Raw genomic sequence first — 19,789 nt, 5'->3', positions numbered from 1 at the left:
CACAATAGGCCCTGGTGACAGGTGTCCCGCTCGGAACGTGACCTGAACTGAGGATCAAGGTGGAAGTGAAGTCAGAAGGCCCGCGAGCTGGCTGTGGGCGTGGCCACGGGGGTGGGGGCGGAGCCCAGCGGCCAGCTCCTCCCCTCTCGCTGCTTGCCTGCTGTTTGCCTTTCAGGGCAGCAGCCCTGTGCAACCCGCCTGGGAGGTTCTCAAGGTGCCGTCAGTGAGCTCTCTGCCCGGCACAGGGCCACAGGGCGGGGCCTGGGACTAGATCGGGGCTGGACCCCAGCTCCCCGCAGAGCCTAGCTCATGACCTTGGGGAGCCCCCTAATTGTCCACACCTCAGTCTTCCTTCCTGTAAAACAGGGATGGAGGCCTCATCTTTCCCTGGGGCTCAGTGTGAGGATTAAATGAGATGATTCAACACAGGTATTGAACGCCGAGGCTGCGCTGCCTCTGGGCAGTGCCGACCGACTGTGGACTTGCGTGGCCTGAGAGTGAGCGCCTCCTGGATCTGCTCTGTGCCTCGCCTGCCCGGCCCCAGCCCTACTCTGCGCTCAGGGAGCCTTCTAGAATAACACTCGGGATAGCTTTAAACAACGGCTACTAGTATCTAACATGCAGATCTCAGGGGTCGAGGACATAGACTCTAGACTCCTTGGTTTCTCATCCTGACTCCCCATCTGTGTGACCTTAGGCAAGTTACTTTACCTCTCTGTGTCCCAGCTTTCCTATCTACAGAAGGGAATCCTCAGGGCCCCTGCCGCACAGGGTCGTTGGGAGGCCCCGGGAGCTGAACAAGGAAAGTGCAACCAGCACACGCGCCTACTCCTCGCGCTCCCAGGACCCTCCAGTTGTGACACGTTTGTCCTGTAGCCACCCGAGCTCCTGGAGCCTCCGCGTCTGACCTCCTCCCTCTCCCTCTGCTGAGTGCGGCCCACGAGGTCGGGGACCATGGTTGTCCCTCTTTGTCAAAGAGGAACCTGGCTGTGCCCGCGGGCCCACTCCACCCCCTCTCCTGTCTGAGCTGTGGGGACGGGGACCTGCCCACAGGCGGCTCTTACCTCGCAGCCCTTGGCCATGGCGAAGCCCCCGCCCAGCAGGAGGATGACGTTCCAGGGCACCGTCTCCTGGGCCTTCCTCCAGGTCAGCAGGGGCTCCGTGTCCGTGTTGGGAGCTGGGCAGAGAGAGGGACCCAGCAATGCGCAGGGGCCTGGGCCTGAGGAGGGGGCCGCCAGCCCCACAGCCCCTTCTTCGTGGGGACACTCAGGGGTCCCGGGACGTCAAGGCCTCGTGCTGGAGAAACCCCGTGAGTGTCACGAGGGGGTGTCCATGCCTCGGCTCCAGATGTGGGGGACCAGGCGCCCCACAGGCCAGACACCACCTACATCCCCCATCTGCCCCCGGGGAGGTGCCGGTGGGATCCCCAGGCCCAGCAGGAAGGGAGAAGGGGGACCTAGAACAACGGGACCGGAACCGAGAGCAGCTTGGTCCAGGCGGTCCCCTGGGCCTCTCTTCCCCAGCAGGGCCCACGTGGGCAGTGGTGAGGAGGGCGGCAGCGAGCCGGGTGCAGGGTGCATGAGCCACCGCCACCAGCTCCTGCTCTGTCCCTGTGGCTGGGAAGCAGCCAGGACAGTCCAGACAGTGGCACAGGGACACTGGTCGGAGACTGTTGACGACAGCAGGGGGTGGCTGGGCCTGGCCCGGGAGGCAGCCCTGTGAACACTGCCTGAGGCAGAGCGGGGCAGGGGAGCTGACCTCTGCGTCCCCAGGGCTTGGAGCCAAGTCACTGTGAGTGTCTGCATGTCACCCTGGGCCCCCCTGCTGGGCGGCGGACACTCTTGGAAGGGAGCAGGGGGCAGCCGCTCCCAAGTCCCCATTGACATTCCTGCCCCTCTGGCTTCCCCAGGTTCACCCGGCCTCCACAGGGTTCTGTGGTCAGAAAGTGAAAACAACAAGAGCCGCTTCAGGAACCTCCCCAGGGAGAGCCTGGAGACTCCTGGACCAACCAACACGCAATTAAGCCAGACTCGGAAGAGGAGGTGGCAGGAGGTGATACCACCCTATTTCATTAGAGGGGGGAGGGGCCTGAGAGAGTAAGCGACCCCCCTGGGTGGTAGGTAGAGCAGGACAGGGAGGGGAAGGCCCCGGCCACCTGGTAGCACCACTGGCAGGAACGTTGCCCTTTTTACGATTGTCCTGCCCAACCACGCCCTGCCACTGTTTCCTATTAGCCCGCTTCTGGCCAGGTGGGCTTCACTTCTGGCTCAAGCTCCACCTGGCTGGCGTCTAGAGCAGGAAGCACAGGCAGCAAGCACAGGTTTGGATTAGGTTTGATCCTTGCTCTGCTGTTCACCAGCTGTGTGACCTGGGCTGGTGACTCAACCTCTCTGAGCCTCAACCTCCTCATCTACCAGGCAGGGTGATAGCACTTCCCTCAGAGACTTTGGCGCTGAGATGAAATGTGCCCACGTGGGCAAAGGGCCGAGCCGGGGACATGGCCCATAGTAAGTCCTGGTTCTTCAATTGACGAATTCATCCTGAGGCCCTGCCATGTGCCACACACTGCTCTGGACACCTGGGATACAAAAGGGCCAGCAGGGAGACACCCCACCTGTTGGCGGGCCGGGAAGGGGGAGGAGGAGAGTGGACACGGCCAGTTGGGGTGAAGAGGAAACCCAAGTTGCTTGGTTTCCACGTCCTGCTTAAGCTCCTCGGGTGACTTTGATCAAGTCACTTTCTCGCCCTGGACACTGACCATTAGACCACTCTCTAAGGCACCGTCCAAGTTCTGAGGGCTAAGACACAAAGCGTCATCTTGGCCAGTCTGCACAGGACACAGTGGCCAGAGGACAGTGGTGCTCAGAGTCCCTGCCCACCAGGGACTCAATGCTGGCTAAGGTGGCACAGTGACACTGCCTGGACCAAGCTCCACTCATGGTGTCCTAGTGCGACTGCCACTGGCCCGCGTGGTGTTGGCTTTGTCATTTGAATTGGTGACCAACATTTCAAATCTGGGAGATTTCACACAAGCCCAGAATCTTTGCTTCTCTTGAAAACATCGGACCAAACCAGTCCTGCCCCCCTGCGTGCCGGCCGTGGACAGGAACCGCGGGCGTCCGTCTGCCCCACGGCACGGGTCTGCACAGCCTGCTCCCCAGGATGCCAGGCTCCTGACCTTTGTCCTCCTCTCTGCGGCCATTTCCTCCAGGGGCAGACGCTGCTCTCTGTACCAGGATGTGACAGGGGAGATGGATGAGGAGGCCACGTGCTCCGGCCACGGACTGGGAGCCAGCAACCCTGATCCCGAGACCACTGAGAGGCCATGCAGCCCCCCCCAGGGGCCCTTCTCCCTGTAGGAGGCCCCAGAGCCCAGGAGCCGGGTGGAGAGCACCAGAACAGGGCAGCAGCGGGCATCACCGTCACCACCCCCTGCAGCCCAGCCAGAGGAAGCTCTGGGCATTCAGGAGAGGCCACCTGACCTGGGCAGTCGTCACAGGAGGCCGGGAACCCGTGAGGCCGTGAGGTGGCCTCTGGGGGAAGATCCGCCCAAGTAAGAAGGTGCCGGAGCAGCCCCATTCTGAGCCGCCAGGGAGGGGGCCGACTGGGAGAGGAGTCCTGCCACACAGGTGCCCACGCAGGTGCCCAAGGAGGGCCGCGGGCAGGGTCCCGCAGGGAGCTGGAGTGGGGGCAGAAACCCTGCAGAAGCAGATGTCCCAGGGTGGCCCTAGCAGAGACCCCGGCAGGGCAGGGGGCGGCAGCGCTGGGGCGAAGCCGGAGCCAGGGGGAGGCAGCCACCAAGAGGCAGCAGGACCTCGGAAGACGCCCAGCAACGAAGCTCAGAGACGAGGCGGGAGCAAAGCAGGGGCCGTCAGGCAGGAGCGCGGCCAGGTCCAGAGAAGAGCTGAGCCCGGCTCAGCGGGGAGCCCACGGCCAGGCCCCCTGGGGTCCAGCCAGGCCACAGCTGTGTGGGACCCTGGGGACACCTGGCTTTCTGTGCAGTCTCCCCAACAACAGGAAGTAGTTAGATCCTGACCCCTGACCCCTGACTCCTGGTCCAGAGCCCATTCCCTGCCTGAGACAGACACGGGGCTAGTCACAGGTGGCAAGTGCTGGTGCCGCCTTCTGGCAGCCATCTGCTGGACACCTAGTGGGGTCGCAGACTGGCACTTGGCCCTCAGCCTTCGGGCTCCCGCTTAGGGGCCTGCGGTGATTTTCCTCAATGTGGCTTTTAATTGAGCTTTGCCTCCGACTCACTGCGCCCAGCTTGGCTCTGTGCTGCCTGGCTCTCAGGCCACCAGCTGCGCCTCCTGCCCTGGCTGAGGGGCCGGCCACTGTTCAGGAAGGAGGTTTGGCCGAGGGCCGGGGCAACATCAGGCCTTGGGGTCGACTTACATAACTAAGGGGAAAACGAGCCTCCCTCCTGCGGAAAGGCACCTTGACTGTGGACACGGGACGCTGGTTTCTCCCAACGCCACGGTCAGGGAATGTTCTTCTTGTGATTGTTTTCAATCATATGAAAGCCATTCCTGGCTCATGGGTTGTGCAGCCACGGCCAGTGCTGGGCCTGGCCCAGAACTACATCTTGGATGCCACCTCAGGCAGTCCCAAGTCCCCAGCCGTCCCTCACACTGCGAGGGGGACACGCAGGACCACTGGTCAGTACAGTGCTGCCCCAGGTCCCTGAGGCCACGCCGCAGGCCACGGTCCTGGCAGACCACGGTCCTGGCAGACCCCGAGGCCCAGCCTGGCCCACCTTACCTTTGAGGTCAAACCACCACTTGAGGGAGGGCCTCTGGGACGGGAAGAAGAACAAGACGATGACAATGGCCACGCTGGTGACAGCATCCGACACAAACCTACGATGAGAAGCCCACAGCACGTGACCCTGGGCTTCTCAGCAGGCCGGGGCTGGCGGGCCCGCCACTGAGGGTCTGGGACGGGAGTCAGTGCGCTGGGAAGGGGGCACTGTTGGGGACAGGGCCACTGGATGCTGAGCGCAGTGTGGGGCCACCCCCAGGGAGGCAAAGGCCCTTCTCCCTAGCCCCGGGGCATTTAGACGTGGCTGGTGCCAAACGCTGATCCTCCCGATTCAAGGACCAGAGCAGGAGGGACCTGGCCAGAGAGGGGAGACTCGGAGAGCTACAAAAAACGGGGTCCCTGGGGCCCCCAGGGCTCTACCGCACCCTTGAGCTCCCCACAGGGAAGTACCCCACCTCCGCAGGAGAGCAGGGAAGCTGGGTGAGGTGGGGTACTTCCCTGTGGGGAGCTCAAGGGTGCGATGGAGCCACCTCTCAATGCCACCTCCTAAGCACCCACAGAGGGCCTCTGGGGGAGCTCGGCAGATGCGGGGCCCTCCGGGCAGGCTGTGTGTCCGAGGAGGAAGAGGGGGTCAGGGAGCAGAAAGGCTGGCTCAGGGTCAGACCCGGCTACGCGGAGAGGAGCCTGACCTCCGGGTGGCCTGGCTCCAGATTCCCTGAGGCCCAGAGCCCGCTCCTGACAGGAGCTTTGGGCTCACAGGTACGGAGACAGGAGAAGGCACACAGCTGAGGGTTGGAGGGGGCCCAGTACCCGACGTCAGAAAAATACAAATAAAAACAGCAACAGAATACCACTTATCTGCTGATAAATTGTCAAAACCTACAAGGGGGAGGAACCTGGTGAGGGGGCGGGGGAGGGAGGACACACGGGCTTAACCTTCTAGAAGGCAGCGGAAAACACGCCGCAGATTGTACCTGCGAACGCTCCTTGATCTCTTCTGCTCCTAGGAGTTCACCCTCAGGAATGATTTATGAGACTCACACACAGATTGTGAACAGGGGTGTTCACTATCAGTAAGACAACGGGGAGGAGTTCTGATAGGGACATGTTAAGTAAAGCCTGTTTCATCCACATTACAAAATAATCTGTCTGTTTAAAAAGAGGTAAAAGATAGCACCAATCTTCATCGACATAGAAATAGAACCAAGATTTTGTGAATTACAGAAAAAAGGAAGGGCTCATTTGTGGCACTGGTCATAGCCCAGTAAGGAACGTGTTAGATAAAATAAGATCCTCCCGGATACAGAATGCTTGGAAGGGCCCAAAAAGAATGAAGTGAACCAGAAATCGCAAGTTGTTCAGGATCAGATTTTCCCGTGTGCATGCATGTGTACACTGATATGTGTCTGCGTATCGGGAATGTCACACACCAAACTGTTCCTTGTGATTGTCCTCGGGAGTTGGGCAGAGGGTGGTTGAAGGGCAACTAACTCTTTCATTTTAAATTTGGTCTTGTTTGAATTTTTGTGAGTATGCAAAATTTTTCTAATTAAAAAAGAGAAAAACAGACGCCCATCTGTTTACTGAGATTACATTTCTATTTGGAGTTCTTTCTAGCTAATTGTCAGGAGTTTTATTGACGTGTCATGAACTTGTAATAGAAGGTATCCATGGTCATACACAACACAATGTATACACAGTCTTGGGTACAGTTCCAGGTTGGACACATGTACCCAGTCCTGTAACCAGCCACTTGACCAAAAGGTGAAACAGATCTGGCCGGGCTTTATTGAAAGTCAGAAAAGATGTCTGTCAGAACTGGGGATTGAGATTTGGAGTTATTTTTCACTTTCTCTGTATCATTGAAATGCTTATAGCATCCATGAGGTATCTAGGAAAAATTTAACAAAGTACCTGGAAAATCATTCTGGAAAAATAAAAGAATAACAGTAGTCAATTCTCTTGACTCCATGAAGTTACATGTTTCTGCCTTAAAACAACCTTTAGTAGATCAAGTTTTATCACCCAAGTCACAGTGAGGACTTGGCGGCTCCCAGGGGGAGGTGAACCCAGGGGTGCTTAACCACTAAGTCACATCCCCGCCCCTTTTATTTTTTAGAGATAAGGTCTCACTAAGTTGTTTAAGGCCTTGCTAAGTTTCTGAGGCTGGCCTTGAACCTGTGATCCTCCTGCCTCAGCCTCCTAAATTGCTGGGATTAGAGGCATGCACCACCATGCCCAGCTAGGTGGCTATTTTTAAAAATATCTGAATATATGCATGTTCTATCATCCAAGCCTAAACTCTTTTCAGAGGGTAATAATGACACAATTACACGGGACGACAGGTGTAAACTCGGACACGGGTGTCCTGGTCTGCAGCCTCTCCAGCTCCACATGGCCCACCCCACAATCCTCCCCGTTGGCCTCCATCCCAGAATCTCACCCGGCGGGGAAGAGGCTGGCCCAGCCAGGGATGAACTTCGGGTCCCGGGAGAAGAGGAGGATGGCGAACATGCAGAACAGGATGAAAACGGCCTGTTCCGCGAACCTGTGGCACAGACAAGCACAGAGGTGAGCCTGGGTTCAGGTGACAGCAGCAGGGGCGGGGGACCCAGGCAGGTGTCCGTCTGAGAAAGCTGAAAAGACTCCCTCCCTCCCTCCCGGGAGGCCTCAGGGAGAGGGCAGGGTGAGAGGTGTGACTGCTCCGTCCCCGGCTCCGCCCTTGCCCAGGACCCTGCCTCAGCACCAGGCCACCCCCTCCCAGTGGTTTCTGGGAATCTGCAAGAAAGAGAAAGAAAGGAGGAAAAGAGACGGAGGTGGAAGGCAGAGAGAAAAGGGAAAGACGGGGGAAGAGAGAGAGGCACCGTCAGGGAGACAGAGGAGACAGGACTCAGGAGGGGACAGCCACCGAGAGGAGCACACACAGGGAGGGACAGACGTGGAGAGGGGTGCAGGGCTGGGGAGGGAGACTCCAAATGCAAGAGGAAGTGGCTCCCTGGTGTACCCACTTCACAGACCAGGCAGCAGGGCCCAGAGAGGGTCAGAACAATGCCCAGAGCCCCACAAGGAGTAGTGCACAGCCAGCCTTGGACAGGGACCGGTGGAGCCCAGATGTTTTCACCCATGGGTGGTGGGCATTAAACAAGAGCTGAAAGCCACCGGAGGTGGTGTCAGACACGAGCCTGAGGTGGGAAGGGGCAGGTCCCCACCCCCAGCACCCTGAGGGCTTTGTTGGTCCAGGGTCTACCCAGTCCCTGTCCTGCGGGCTCCTGGGACTCGGTCCGCTCTCTCCCACCCCAAGACACCCACACACTTGATGGGACCCAGGTTCTGGAATTCTTCCCGAATCACAGCTCGCGCCTTCTCCTCTGCGTCCACTCTCAGCTTGGATTTCCTGTTTCTCCAGCCCCTGAAACAGAGAGAGTGGGGAGGGCAGCCGCGCACTGAGTCCCACTCTCGCCATCCCCCACCCGCCTGGCCGAGCCCCATCACCTCTGTCCTCGATGCTGGGAGGGCCTCTGCCTCCCCTGCCTACAGCTGTGGCCCCAGAGTCTGGCTGATGGTCCGAAAACATGAGGCCCAGGCTGAAAACCCTCTTGAGGGTCCAACGGGCCCGTGGACACAGATCAACGGAGCAAAACAGGACGTCGGGGTCAGACCCACCCAAGTGGGAACTGGGCCTGTGAGCAAGCCGGCCTCTCAGATCAGCGTGGACAAGCGGGGTGTTCAGAGGTGGTGTTGGACGCGCAGACGGGACAGACTGAGAGCCCAGGAAGGCACCCCAGCTCCATGGCCAACTGCATTTTGACAAAAGAGCCGAGACCTTGCCACGGGGATGGAGCGATCTGTCGGTATATAGTGCTTGGGGCCACTGTATATCCACGTGCAAAAGAAAGAATCTGGGCCCTACCTCACACCATACATAAAACTTGACTCAAAATGAACTGAAGGCCTGAATATAAGAGCTAAAACCATGAAATTCTTAGAAGAAAACAGGGTATGATTTCATGGTCTTGGATCAAGCAAAAGTTTCTTAGGACACCAAAAGCACAGACGACCCAGATCCGTGCACTAGACGTCATTAAGCCTTCTTTACCTCCTTGCTACCTCGGGCCCCAGGGCCTTTGTACTTGCCATCCTAGTTCCCTGGATTTGGCTTCCTCATTGGGGGCCTCCCCGTCTAGCGAGTTCAATGGGGGCTGCCTGGGTCTCTGCCTTTCTCCCGGCTGCGACCTCAGCTCCTATCAGCTCCTATGTCAGGCACCTCTCAGGGGCCCAGGGGACGTTGCTAGGTGAAGATGGAGTTGGGGGGCTGGCCTGAACCACTCCTATGTGCACCCAGAACATCCCTCTCACTGGGCTCCCTCTACTGCATCTCCTCCCTCAGCCTCCTCTGGTACAGGTGCAGCAGGTGCTTTTGCAACAGGAAGGTGAGACGAGGAGCCGCGGTGCAGCCCGCCCTTCCCTCATGCAGTTGTTACCTGGGCCCTGGCTAGTTCTTATCCTCAATCTACAACGAAGACATTGGAAACTCGGGGAGGCCCAGAGTTGGGTAGGACGGCACCGAGCCACAACTTGAACTCGGGCCCATCCGAGTCCCCGGGCCTGCTTCCCTGGCCTGAGCTGGCCTTTGAGCCCTGGATTCCCGCCCTCAGGAGTCCTGGCAGGCATCTGAGTCAGCCAACACCACACCCAGCTTCTCTTGTTTCAAGCATTTGTACATCTCTGCTCCAGAGTTGCTCCCGCTGGTCCCATTTCACAGATGAGCCCATGAAGGCCTGGAGATGAGGGGAGGGACCTGGTCAGAGAAGAACAGTGGGCACGGCTGCCAGGCCCAGCTCGGAGCTGCTTCTCCTGCTCCCCCAGCTCTGGGCATCCGCACCTCCCTGAGCCAACACTGCCGTCTCTGCACCCCACCGGGCTCCTGGTTAGTGAATATATTCCTCCTAATAGGCTCGCCGCTTAATTAAGGAAATGTATTTAAGTAGAAAAATTTATCCACCCATAAAGGGAAGTAAGACTTCCCTCATAAATAAAGTAACCGTAAAAACAAATGCGGAAAGTAAATCACCATTATCGCCTCTTGGCTAGAAGCCAGGGCTGGCCTAAGTCTCTGGGCCCCCCTGGAACTCGCTCTTTCTTTGTTCCAGAACATGTTAGGGAAGTTTCTAGTCTTCCCTCGCACCCAGCTGGGGCCTTCTTCTCAAAGCGGGTCGATTTGATGAGTGTGGGTAAAGGAATGTCTCCTCCGTTACGTGATTCAGTATCGATTCATACCAGTCCTCAAGCCGCCCAGAGGACACCCTGCAGCGGGCCCCACGGGGACCCTGCACCCCCTCTTGTCTGGCCTGAGTGTTGACCTTATTAGAGCACAGGGCTATGGATGATGGTCGAGGAGGGGACGGTACCGAGGGCCTGCACAGCCGATCCCACACCCTGGGAGGCCAAGACCTGGGGTCAGGGCTGGCGCTGCGGCACCTCCCAGAGCTCCGTGTTGGGAGAGCAGCCAGGCTTGTTGGGAAGTGATTGGATTCCAGGGTGAAATCCCGTCGGGGGACTGACCCCTTGATGGCTTGGTCGTTTGCATGGACCACTGGGTGGGACTTTGGGCAGGTGGGAAGGAGGTCACTGGGACACGGCCGTGGGCTGGGTCTTGTCCCTGGCTCTTCCCTGGGTCACTCTGCTTCCTGGCCGCCATAGTGGGTTGGTGTCCCTCGGCCGCACCCTTCCACCGTGATGTCTGCCTTACCTCAGGCCTAGAGCCATGGACAAGGGGACCACGGGACCCCTGAAGCTGAAGCCAAACGAGCGTCTCCTCCCCCGAGCTGTTCTGTCAGGGGTTTCCACCCAGTGACCAAAGCTGGCTCACCAAGGAGCAGGGACAGGGCTTGATGACAGCTGTCCCCGGGGGACACGGAGACGCCCACCCCGGGAGCCAGGTGTCTCTCGTCCCCGGGCGGCCACCAGGGGGATGAGGCGCGGTACCTCAGACTCAGGCCCCCATACAGGAAGGAGATCCAGAGCCAGCCGGCCAGCAGGAACAGCAGCATGAGCGGCAGCGCGAAGATGAACCAGGAGCCGAAATTCACCACGTCGCACTGCGGAAAGAAGCTGAGGACAGCGGGGGCGGGGAGGGGACGGCGGTCAGGGTGCAGCGGCCACAGGGGCCCCGGGATCCTCCTTTCCTTTTCTGTGGGGACGCTGGACTCTGACCTCGTGGACTGAAGGGCACCTGGGTGAGCCAATGAAGCGGGACGGGGGACCACGGGGGACCACGGAGCACAGTGCTCGGCCACCGAGCTCCCCAGTCTCCAGGTGAGAGCAGGCCCAGCAGGCCCAGCCTGGCGTGCTCCTGAAGGTCACCGAGATGGTTTTAGTCAACCAAACGCACGTGGGCTGCCACCTGGCCCTAGCTGGATGGCCTCCCTGAGCCCAGGCCTGCGCCCCCACGGTGAGGTCCCTGGGGGGTCTTTCTCTGCTACGCGGGCTCAACCTCCGACTGGAGCACACCATCAGCCTGAAAGGAAGGATCCAGGGCAACAGGCCGGGAGGATGTGGGGGACGGGGATTCCTGGTGCTTGGTCAGTGGAACAATGTTTCCCCGAGAAGAATTTGGTCAAGTGCATTGAACCAAGGGCCGAATGTTCTCTCTGGTGAGTGGATGCTGATCCACAATGCGGGGAGGGAGCACGGGAAGACTGGAGGAACTTGGGACTGGGCAGAGGGGAGGCAGGGGTGAGGAGGGGCATGGGTAGGTGAGAAGGCAGAATGAGGAGGGCATCGGGGCCCCAGGAACATGTACGATTGCGTGAACGGTGCGACTCTGCAGTCACCACAACCAGAGAAATGAGAAGTTGTGCTCCATTTGTGTACAACGAAACGAAATGCCTTCTGCTGTCATGGATAACTAATTACAACAAATTAAAAACATTTTTTTTTAAAAAGTGCATTGAGTCTTAAAAAAATGTGTGTACCCTCTTATCCAGAAATTGTTACTAAAAATATGCATTAAGGAAACAGCCATCAAATGCAGTCGGGAATGTCTGTGCTAGACTGGAAAGGAAAAAAATAAGTTGTGAAACGACAACACACATGTGCTCATAGGCCTTTTAAAATAAATAATAAATAAATAACCAAAATATAAAGTTATTTTAAAATAAACACACAAATGAATAAAAATATGAATATACAATAGAGTGGGACCCTGAGAGACTTGTATTTCCTTCTTTTTCTTCATCTGTATTTTCTACCATGAATAAGAATGCCTCTGTGAGTAGACAAAAGAAAAAGAAAAATGTTGTTCTAAAATATTAACATATTAGCAGATACGCGGTCAGTCCTATAATTCATAATGACAAAATAAAAGTAAGATGAAAGCAATCTAAATGCTCACGATTAATAAAGTGTGACACTTAGTCAAAACAGGGTAATTGATAGCTATTAAAAATTTGTTTTCTATAAAATTTGAATGTGAAAATCAGGCTCCAAAATAGTACAGGGCTGGCGATGTAGCTCAGTGGTCCAGAGCTTGCTCGCAGGCCTGAGGCCCGGGTTCAATCCCCAGAACTGCCAAACACAAAACAAAGGCTAAGCTACACTGATAATGAGTATCTGGACACAAAGGAGCCGGAGGGAAGCCTGGGAGCGGTGGAACTGCAGGCATTCTATACTTTTAATTTTTTCTCAGTTTTCTGTTTTATAATGTGCCTGTATCATTTGATAATCAAAATAAAACAGTAAAATGTGTTTAGAAGCAGGGCCAAGGATCAGGCAGGGCAGCCACTTTCTTCTTAATGGGAGAGGTTTCCTTTTACAGTCTCTCTCTCCACCAGAAGTTCCAAGTTTGTGCATACAATTTGCATAGATGCAAGCGTATTTGCATACAATTTGCATGTGATTTACTCAAAATCCTGTGTATTTGGCATTTTCATTTAACAGCCCCAGTGCTTCCTCCCTGATTTCTTTTCAACTTGAAACACAATCCTGCTCACATCAGGGTAGGCAGGCGGCCTGGAAACTGGCTGACCGTGACTTCTCTTTCCCAGTACCCCCCAGGCCCCAACTCAGACCCTGGTCCTGCACCCAGCGCCCACGGCTTCCTGTCCAGCCCTGGAGACGGGCTTCAGCAAGCCCAGGGCCACCTCTCAGTGCACAAGTAGGAAAGCAGAAGGCCACGCCGGACCCTCCCAGCCCTGGAGCAGGACCACAAGCTTTCTGGCTTGTCTGTTGCGGATCCACACCACGAGGCACAAGCCCGCCGTGCTGCAAGACTAGAGACCAAGAGACACCTGGGGTTGGCGGCTTTAAAGCACTGGTACAGGGGGAGGCTCAGGCCCCATCCCACACCTCCTAAGTCAGAATCTCTGAAAGGGAGGCCCACACCTATTTCCTCACCTCCCTCAGTGATTCTGAGGCATGTGAAGCTGAAATCTTAAAATGAAAGGATTTGGGATCTGAGAGTATGGTGACAATTCATCTCACCCAGGAGTTCACTAAGGCCAAACGGGGAGGGAAGGGGTACCGAAAACTTCTCATGAAAGTAACCTGGGGGGCATGCTCTGGTGGAGCGCTTGCAGAGCACGCCCTGGATCTATAACCAGCTCCACATAATGAACAAAAAGCAAAAAGAGAGAACTTTGATTCCGTCCTCACGAGATTGAGACCAACAGGGCCCCCTCTCCTAACCATCCTCACAGATGGTGACCGCTGAGCACCAGGCAGAGAGGCCGGCTAGCATTTGTGGCCACACTGATCTCAACCACTGTTAGCTGCTGTTTGCTAAAAGCTACGTTTGCAGTTATGCAAATCAACAATCACAGGATGCATCTCCACTGCAAAAGAACCTCCCAGAATCCTGGAATCTGAACTCCGTAGACACAGAATCTTGAAATACTGAGCTTTTAAACTTCAAGAAACTAAAGGCTTGGGATAACGGGATGAGGTCGTGCAGTGAAGAGTCCTTCTCTTCTGTCCTCCTGCCCTGGCTGCCAGCAGCCCTGTCACTTGGGAACCCGTTCAGTGCGGGGAGCAGAGCCTGCCCCACAGCCCCTCCCCCCAGCATGGTTGAAGGCCTCTCTCGGCTCTTCCCAGCCACAGAGCAAGCCCCATCAGGGGTCAGTTTCTAAAGCACCATGTCAGTCCTCTGCTGTCCCCTCCCCACCCTTCCCATCCCGTGTGGAGGAAGATCTGGTCCCTCGGGTGCTGCTGAGAACCTTGCCTCCTCACACCTCCTTCGCCCACCAGCCTCGCTCATCTTTCTTCCTTTCTTTTTCTGGGTGGGTCTTGCTGTCCCCTGGGCCGGCCTGGAACTCCTGGTTCAAGCGATCCTCCTGCCTCAGCCTCCTGAGTAGCTGGGACAAGTGCTCCCCAGCGTCCTGGCTCTCCGTGCCTTCCTGTTCCCTGGGCTCTCCAGGAAAGTCCCACCTCAAAGCCTTGGCACAGCTGATCCCCAGGTCTCAAATGCTCTCCCGACCTGTGTCCCCACAGCTCATGCCCTCACTTGTAGGTCTCTGCTAAATGTCACCTTGGCAGAGGGGACAGGTGTCCCTGACCTCGAGCATCTCTGTGTCCCTAGAGCCTGGCCAAAGGAGGCCTCTGTACACCTTCCTGGGAGGCGGAGGTTGGGATGGAAGCCCAGGCGAGGGGCACTTGCTTCTTACCTCTTGAGCTGGCCCAGCAGGATGAGGTTGGGGGCTGTGCCCGTGAGGGTGGCGGTGCCCCCGATGCTGGCCGAGTAGGGGATGGAGATGAGGAAGCCCTTCCAGATGTTCCTGCGATATTCCTCCTCCTTCTTGGAGTCAGCCGGCAGATCCTGCGGGGCCTCCACCTCGTCAGGGTGGCCTCTGTTTGAACACCCACAGAGAAGCCGCTCAGAACCCAGCCAGAGAAGCAGCTGCCGGGGTGGGGCCTGGGGGACCTTCTAGAGGCAGATTCAGCCCAGACGTTGACCACCTTCGCTGCAGGAAGGTGTCCTAAAGAAATGAGGCACCGCCCCAGGTGTGGGCGCAGGAGTTCACTGTGGCATTGAATGTTATTTAAATCAAAAGCAAACTAAACGTCCACCCAAAGGGACCAGCCAAGCCAAGGGGCTCTCTTTCTGGATGGAGCAGCTGTACGGATATGGGGACAGGTGACTGGACGAACGTCCATTGACATAAGAGCTCACCATCACCCAGACTCAGCCAAAGGCAGGAGACGGTACAACTTAGGGTTTCTTTTTAAATGTTCATGTTTTGTGAATAGGTGAGTGTTGAAATGTAGAATCAAGCAGACAGCGTTGTTTGGTCCCTTTCTAGAAGGAGGTGGGATTATGTGTTGTTTCCTCTTTGATTCTTTATTTGAGTTTTCTGGATTGTTTGTTCTCCTCGTGCAGTGGAAGAGTTCAAGAAGAAATGAAATGAAGAATTGATTATATCCTTAGGAGATCATGATATTGGCATGAATTTACTAAAGTAAAAAGGTATCTATTGAAGTAAAAAGGTGTCCACTACACTCCGCGGAGAGACTTGGCGGGTTACTAAACTGTGTGAATGACATTATAAATTTTTAAATTTCTATTTATTTATTTATTTTCGGTACCGGGATTGAACCCAGGGGTGCTTAACCACTGAGCCACATCCCCCGCCCTTTTTAATATTTTATTAGAGACAGGGTCTCCCTGAATTGCTTAGGGCTTCGCTAAGTTGCTGAGGCTGGGTTTGAACTTGCGATCCTCCTGCCTCAGCCTCCCGAGTCACTGGAATCACAGGTGTGGGCCACACATTTTTTTGTTTGTTTGTTTTCAAACATGCATTTATGTATAGAGAGAGATACCAAGAAATCACCCACAACGGTGTTCCCTTGACTCTTGGTCTGTCTGTCTCTGGGAATGAGATGCTGGACCCGCTGGTTTTGACCTGTGCTCTCGTGAAAGCGTCTCTAAGTAGATAGACTCTGCTCTGTCTGTGGGGTGGTGGGCAGGCCAGTTAGCCTGACTGGTAATGACTTCTCAGTGCGTGCCTATCGCAAAGTATCACATGGAACGCCTTAAACCTAATACAGCTTCATTCATCAGTGATACCTCAGTAAACCTGAAAAGAGGAGTTGAAGCAATTGTCAAACCTTACTTTTTAAGATTAAGATTTATTTTCAGACACTTTCCCCAGAGGGCCACGGGGACCTGCCTGGGGTGTGGGTACTGGGTTTGCAGTCTCACAGGAAGGCCAAGACCGGAGACAGCTGGAAGCAGATGAGGCCTGACTTCTTAGGAGTGAGAGGCCTGGTCAGCAGCCATGGTCTGCTTCAGGCCCGGGCCCCGTCAGCCTGAGACCAGGGACCAGGGGGCACTGGCTGCAGCGCCCTGAGCGCAGCCCTGCTTTACTCAGATGGGGAGCTGAGGGGTCTGCAGCCCGGGTGTGGTCTTCCTGATGGTGGGCACCAGGTCTGTCCAACGTACCCAACGTGTGCTCTGCATGGGCAGACACCAAAATAGACTCCCGGGTCACCTGGTCCCGAGTGGCTGGATCCGTCACAGAGGTCTTACAGTTGGCCCAAAGGCCCTGGACGTGGTGCCGGGAAGGAGCCCAGGCCACGGGAGCCACTGATCGAGACCACGCCTCCTCGTTGCTCCCATCTTGGTCAAAGCCAAGGCTGTGACAGTGGCCTAGGAGGTCCCACACGCTGCCGTCTTTCCACCTGCACTTTCTCGTCACCCCAGCCACCTCTCTGCACCCACCCCCATCTGCTCACGCAGGCTCAGCCACGCCGGCCTCCCGTGGCTCTGGGAACCCCCAGGAGCTGGGCAGGTGCCGTCCCTCTGCTGGCAAGGCCCCCACAGATGCCCGCGACCTCACCTCCTGTGGGGCCTTCCCGGCCTTAACCTGCCCTTTCCTCCCGCTCCGGCTCCCCTTGCTTTGCCCCACAGTGAGGGCTTCACTCGCCACCCGGCTCCCCCAGGGCTGGCGCCCTCCTCTGCTCCTTGCTGCTCCCGCCAGCCCTACGCCCTCCCTAAGCGCGTGTCCAGTGAGTGAAGCCGCCCACCCATCCCGGCTCTGCCCACACAGCCTGGTGCTGCCTGGGGAAGATGAGGCTTCAGTAACAGGTGCCCCCGTGTATACGTCAGACCCGGGCAACCTTCATCCACACTATCTCACCTAATTGCAAAACAACTCTCGGAGGTGGGCCCCAACATCACATCCAGTTGGTAGGTGAGCACTAACTGAGGCTCAGAGAGGTCAAGCAACTTGTTCAAGTCACACAGTCAACAAGTAGCAGGGCTAGAATTCCACATAGGTCTGTGCGACTCCAAACCCTGGGGCCTTAACCATGCTGCCGTAATACAAAGGACACTGCAGAACAAACGTGACAATGATGTGAAGATGTCACACAGGGTGAAGGACGGCCATCAGATCACAGGATATGTCTGTCCTTAGAGCCTCCTAGCCTGGCCTCCCCTCCTTGAGGACCATGTGGCCAAGCTCTCCTGCTCCCTGGGTCTTTCCTGTAAGAGGAAAGCCCCCAGCCCCCAGCCCCAGCCCCTCGGGGATTCCTGTGCCTCTGTCCTCTCCATGGTGGCTTCGTATAAAGGAGGTCATTGAGGCCTTGCCCAAGCCCCGGGGAAGACTGGTGGAAACTTGGGCACTGGGTTGTCTGGAAGGCCTCGGGGCTGGCCAGGGGAAGGCCGAAGCAGATCCTTGAACCCAGCATGTCTCCCCCAGAATTTCCCCAGGAACTTACTCTTCGGTGCTGGCCAGAAAGCGCATCTCCGTGGGCACTGCGGGCAGGCCGCTCCTCCGCATGGCAGCTGGGGGAAAGAAGGGCGACGTCAGCGGAAGCGGCAGAGGGGACAGGGCACTGGCTCTGGGGTAGCCAGCCGAGGGGCCTCTTCCTGGCCGAGGACCCTGTGCTATTCATTTAAAGAAAAAAGGGGAGGGGGGAAGGCAAGGGGGGAGGGGAGACCAGGGACTCACCCCTCCTGTCCCACCCTCCTGTCTGGAGATGGTCCCGGGCCTGTGGGACCCACCTGGCCACCCATAGCCCAGGCCCCGGCTCAGGCGAGCAGCCATCGCCCAAGGGCTATTTGAGAATGACCAGCTGTAAGGCCTAATGGATTCAGCACTCAAGAGGGCTGGCAGGGCTTCTGCGAACATCTCTGGCCTGGCCCGGGAGAAGGGACTGCGGGCCCAACTGGGAGCGGGGAACCCAGGCAGGGCCTGTCCCCTTCTCCAGGTAACGCGGTGGGGGTCGGACTGGGCTGCTGGCCACAGAGATGCCGAGAGGAGGCAAGCCAGGCAGGTGTTTCTGTTCCTCTGACTTGAACTCAGGACCACCTGGAGCTCAGGGCAGGAACTCGGTTACACGAAGCCTCCACCATCGATCCACGGAGAAACCTTTGTGCAGCGAGTGTCTCTCGTGTGTCGGGCACTGAGTCAAGGCATGGAAGTCCGTGCCCTGCGGTCCTTACCCTCAGTGGGGGGGACAGACCACAGACACGTAAATATCCGTGGTGTGTCAGACGCAGGGGTGTCGCGGAGAACAGGGCAGAGAAGAAATTCCCACGGAGAGGAGCTCTGACCAAGAAGGGAAATCTGTCCTCTGAGACCTGAAGCGGGGAGCGGGAGCCCTGCAAATGCCCGGGGCGCGAGCAGGAGAGGGCCCGTGTGTCAGGAAGCCGGGGCGGAGGAGCCTGGGGAGGGGGAGGCAGAGAGAAGAGGCCGGGGCAGGGGGGCGGGAAAAGGGCCGCCGCGCAGGGTCTCGGAGCTCCCGTGAGGAGCTCGGCTTCTCCTCGGAGTCACGCGGGAGCCAGGGTAGAGCTTGGGCAGAGGAGGACCGCTCAGGATCTGACTTCCTTCTGAAGTCCCCTCTGCTCACCGACCACACTCCCCAGGAGCTTGGACAGTGTTTTGGAGAAGAGAGAAAACCGAACGGATTTAAGTTCCTGCAGTTGGAGCCACCACCCAGGACCCTGGGAGCTGGCTGTGGGGCTGCGGTGAAACTGGGGCCTGCTTCCGTCACTTACTGTGTGGCCAATTCTGCCCCCGAGGGACACTGAACAATGACTAGGGACGTTTTTTTGTCACAGGGATTTGGCGGGGATGCTGCTGCACATATTAGAGACCATGATAACCGCCCCCCATAGCAAGCCAGGCCCCCAACAAAGAGCCCTGTCACCCCAAATGTAACAGTGCTGGAGTCGAGGAGCCCTGGTCCAGATACATCCTTGATTTCCCGTTACTCCGTTCGGGAGTCATAAATGGAGTCACCGTCTCCGCAGGACTGTCAAGGGGTTAAGGAATGAACCCAAGGAACGCAGGGACAGGCCCGGGGTCAGCTCAGGGGCAGAGCACGTGCCCAGCTTGCTCTAGGCCCTGGGTTCCACCCCCAGCATTTTAAAATAAAAAAAAAAAAGATAAAGCAGAGACCAGCGAGCTTCTTCTACGAAGCCAGATAGTAAATACTCTAGGCTTGGGGCCATGTGATCTCTGCTGTAAATAGTCAGCTCTGCGGGGAGCACGCAAGGCACAGTTCATGAACAGCCGGGCGCTGGGACTTGAATTTCACATAATCTCTGCATGTCACAAGATGTTTTTCTTCTTTCAATTTATTTCAAAAAAATATAAAAACTATTCTTGATTCATAAGCTGCACAAAAAACAGATGGTGCTCTGGATGTGGAGGGCCAGGGTGTGCCAGCAGGAGCTGATGGGCGAGGGTGCTGTGCGGAACACAGAGCAGGGTGCTGGATGCTGGGGCCAGGCCTCGTGGTCCTCCTGCAGGACCTCCAGCTAACAGAGCAGGACCACTTCCTGGCCTTGTCTAAGTGCAAGGTCACTGTGCTGCCCAAGAACCCCAGCACCCGCTCCTGGCTAATGAGCGACCCTCTTTCCTGACCAGGTGTGGATGCGCCCTGGCTGCTGGCCTCACCCATCGGGGACCGGCCGGGCTTCCACAGGCCCTCCTCCAGATGACCTGAGGGGCGGCCCAGACCCGGGCAGGTTCTTGTGACCCCTCTGATGAAGTCGCTTGTGGCCTGGGGTGCAGGCTCTCACCCT

The 19,789-nt window shown here is 57.0% G+C and overlaps 1 protein-coding gene across 1 annotated transcript in view; it reads right to left on the bottom strand.

Moving 5' to 3' along the window:
- Positions 1-19,789, bottom strand: part of Slc13a3 (solute carrier family 13 member 3) — a 62,695-nt gene that overhangs the window by 11,041 nt on the left and 31,865 nt on the right. Inside the window, exons 4-10 of the mRNA XM_026390980.2 lie at positions 17,476-17,542; positions 14,421-14,603; positions 10,747-10,872; positions 8,075-8,170; positions 7,205-7,309; positions 4,762-4,859; positions 1,065-1,177 (exon numbers count right to left, since the gene is read on the bottom strand). Coding sequence (XP_026246765.2) covers positions 1,065-1,177; positions 4,762-4,859; positions 7,205-7,309; positions 8,075-8,170; positions 10,747-10,872; positions 14,421-14,603; positions 17,476-17,542 — 788 coding nt within the window. The remainder of the gene's footprint in view (positions 1-1,064; positions 1,178-4,761; positions 4,860-7,204; positions 7,310-8,074; positions 8,171-10,746; positions 10,873-14,420; positions 14,604-17,475; positions 17,543-19,789) is intronic.

The sequence above is a fragment of the Urocitellus parryii genome, chromosome 6 (genome assembly GCF_045843805.1).
Source record: "Urocitellus parryii isolate mUroPar1 chromosome 6, mUroPar1.hap1, whole genome shotgun sequence".
Lineage (NCBI taxonomy): Eukaryota > Metazoa > Chordata > Mammalia > Rodentia > Sciuridae > Urocitellus > Urocitellus parryii.
This window is presented reverse-complemented; position numbering and strand designations above follow the sequence as displayed.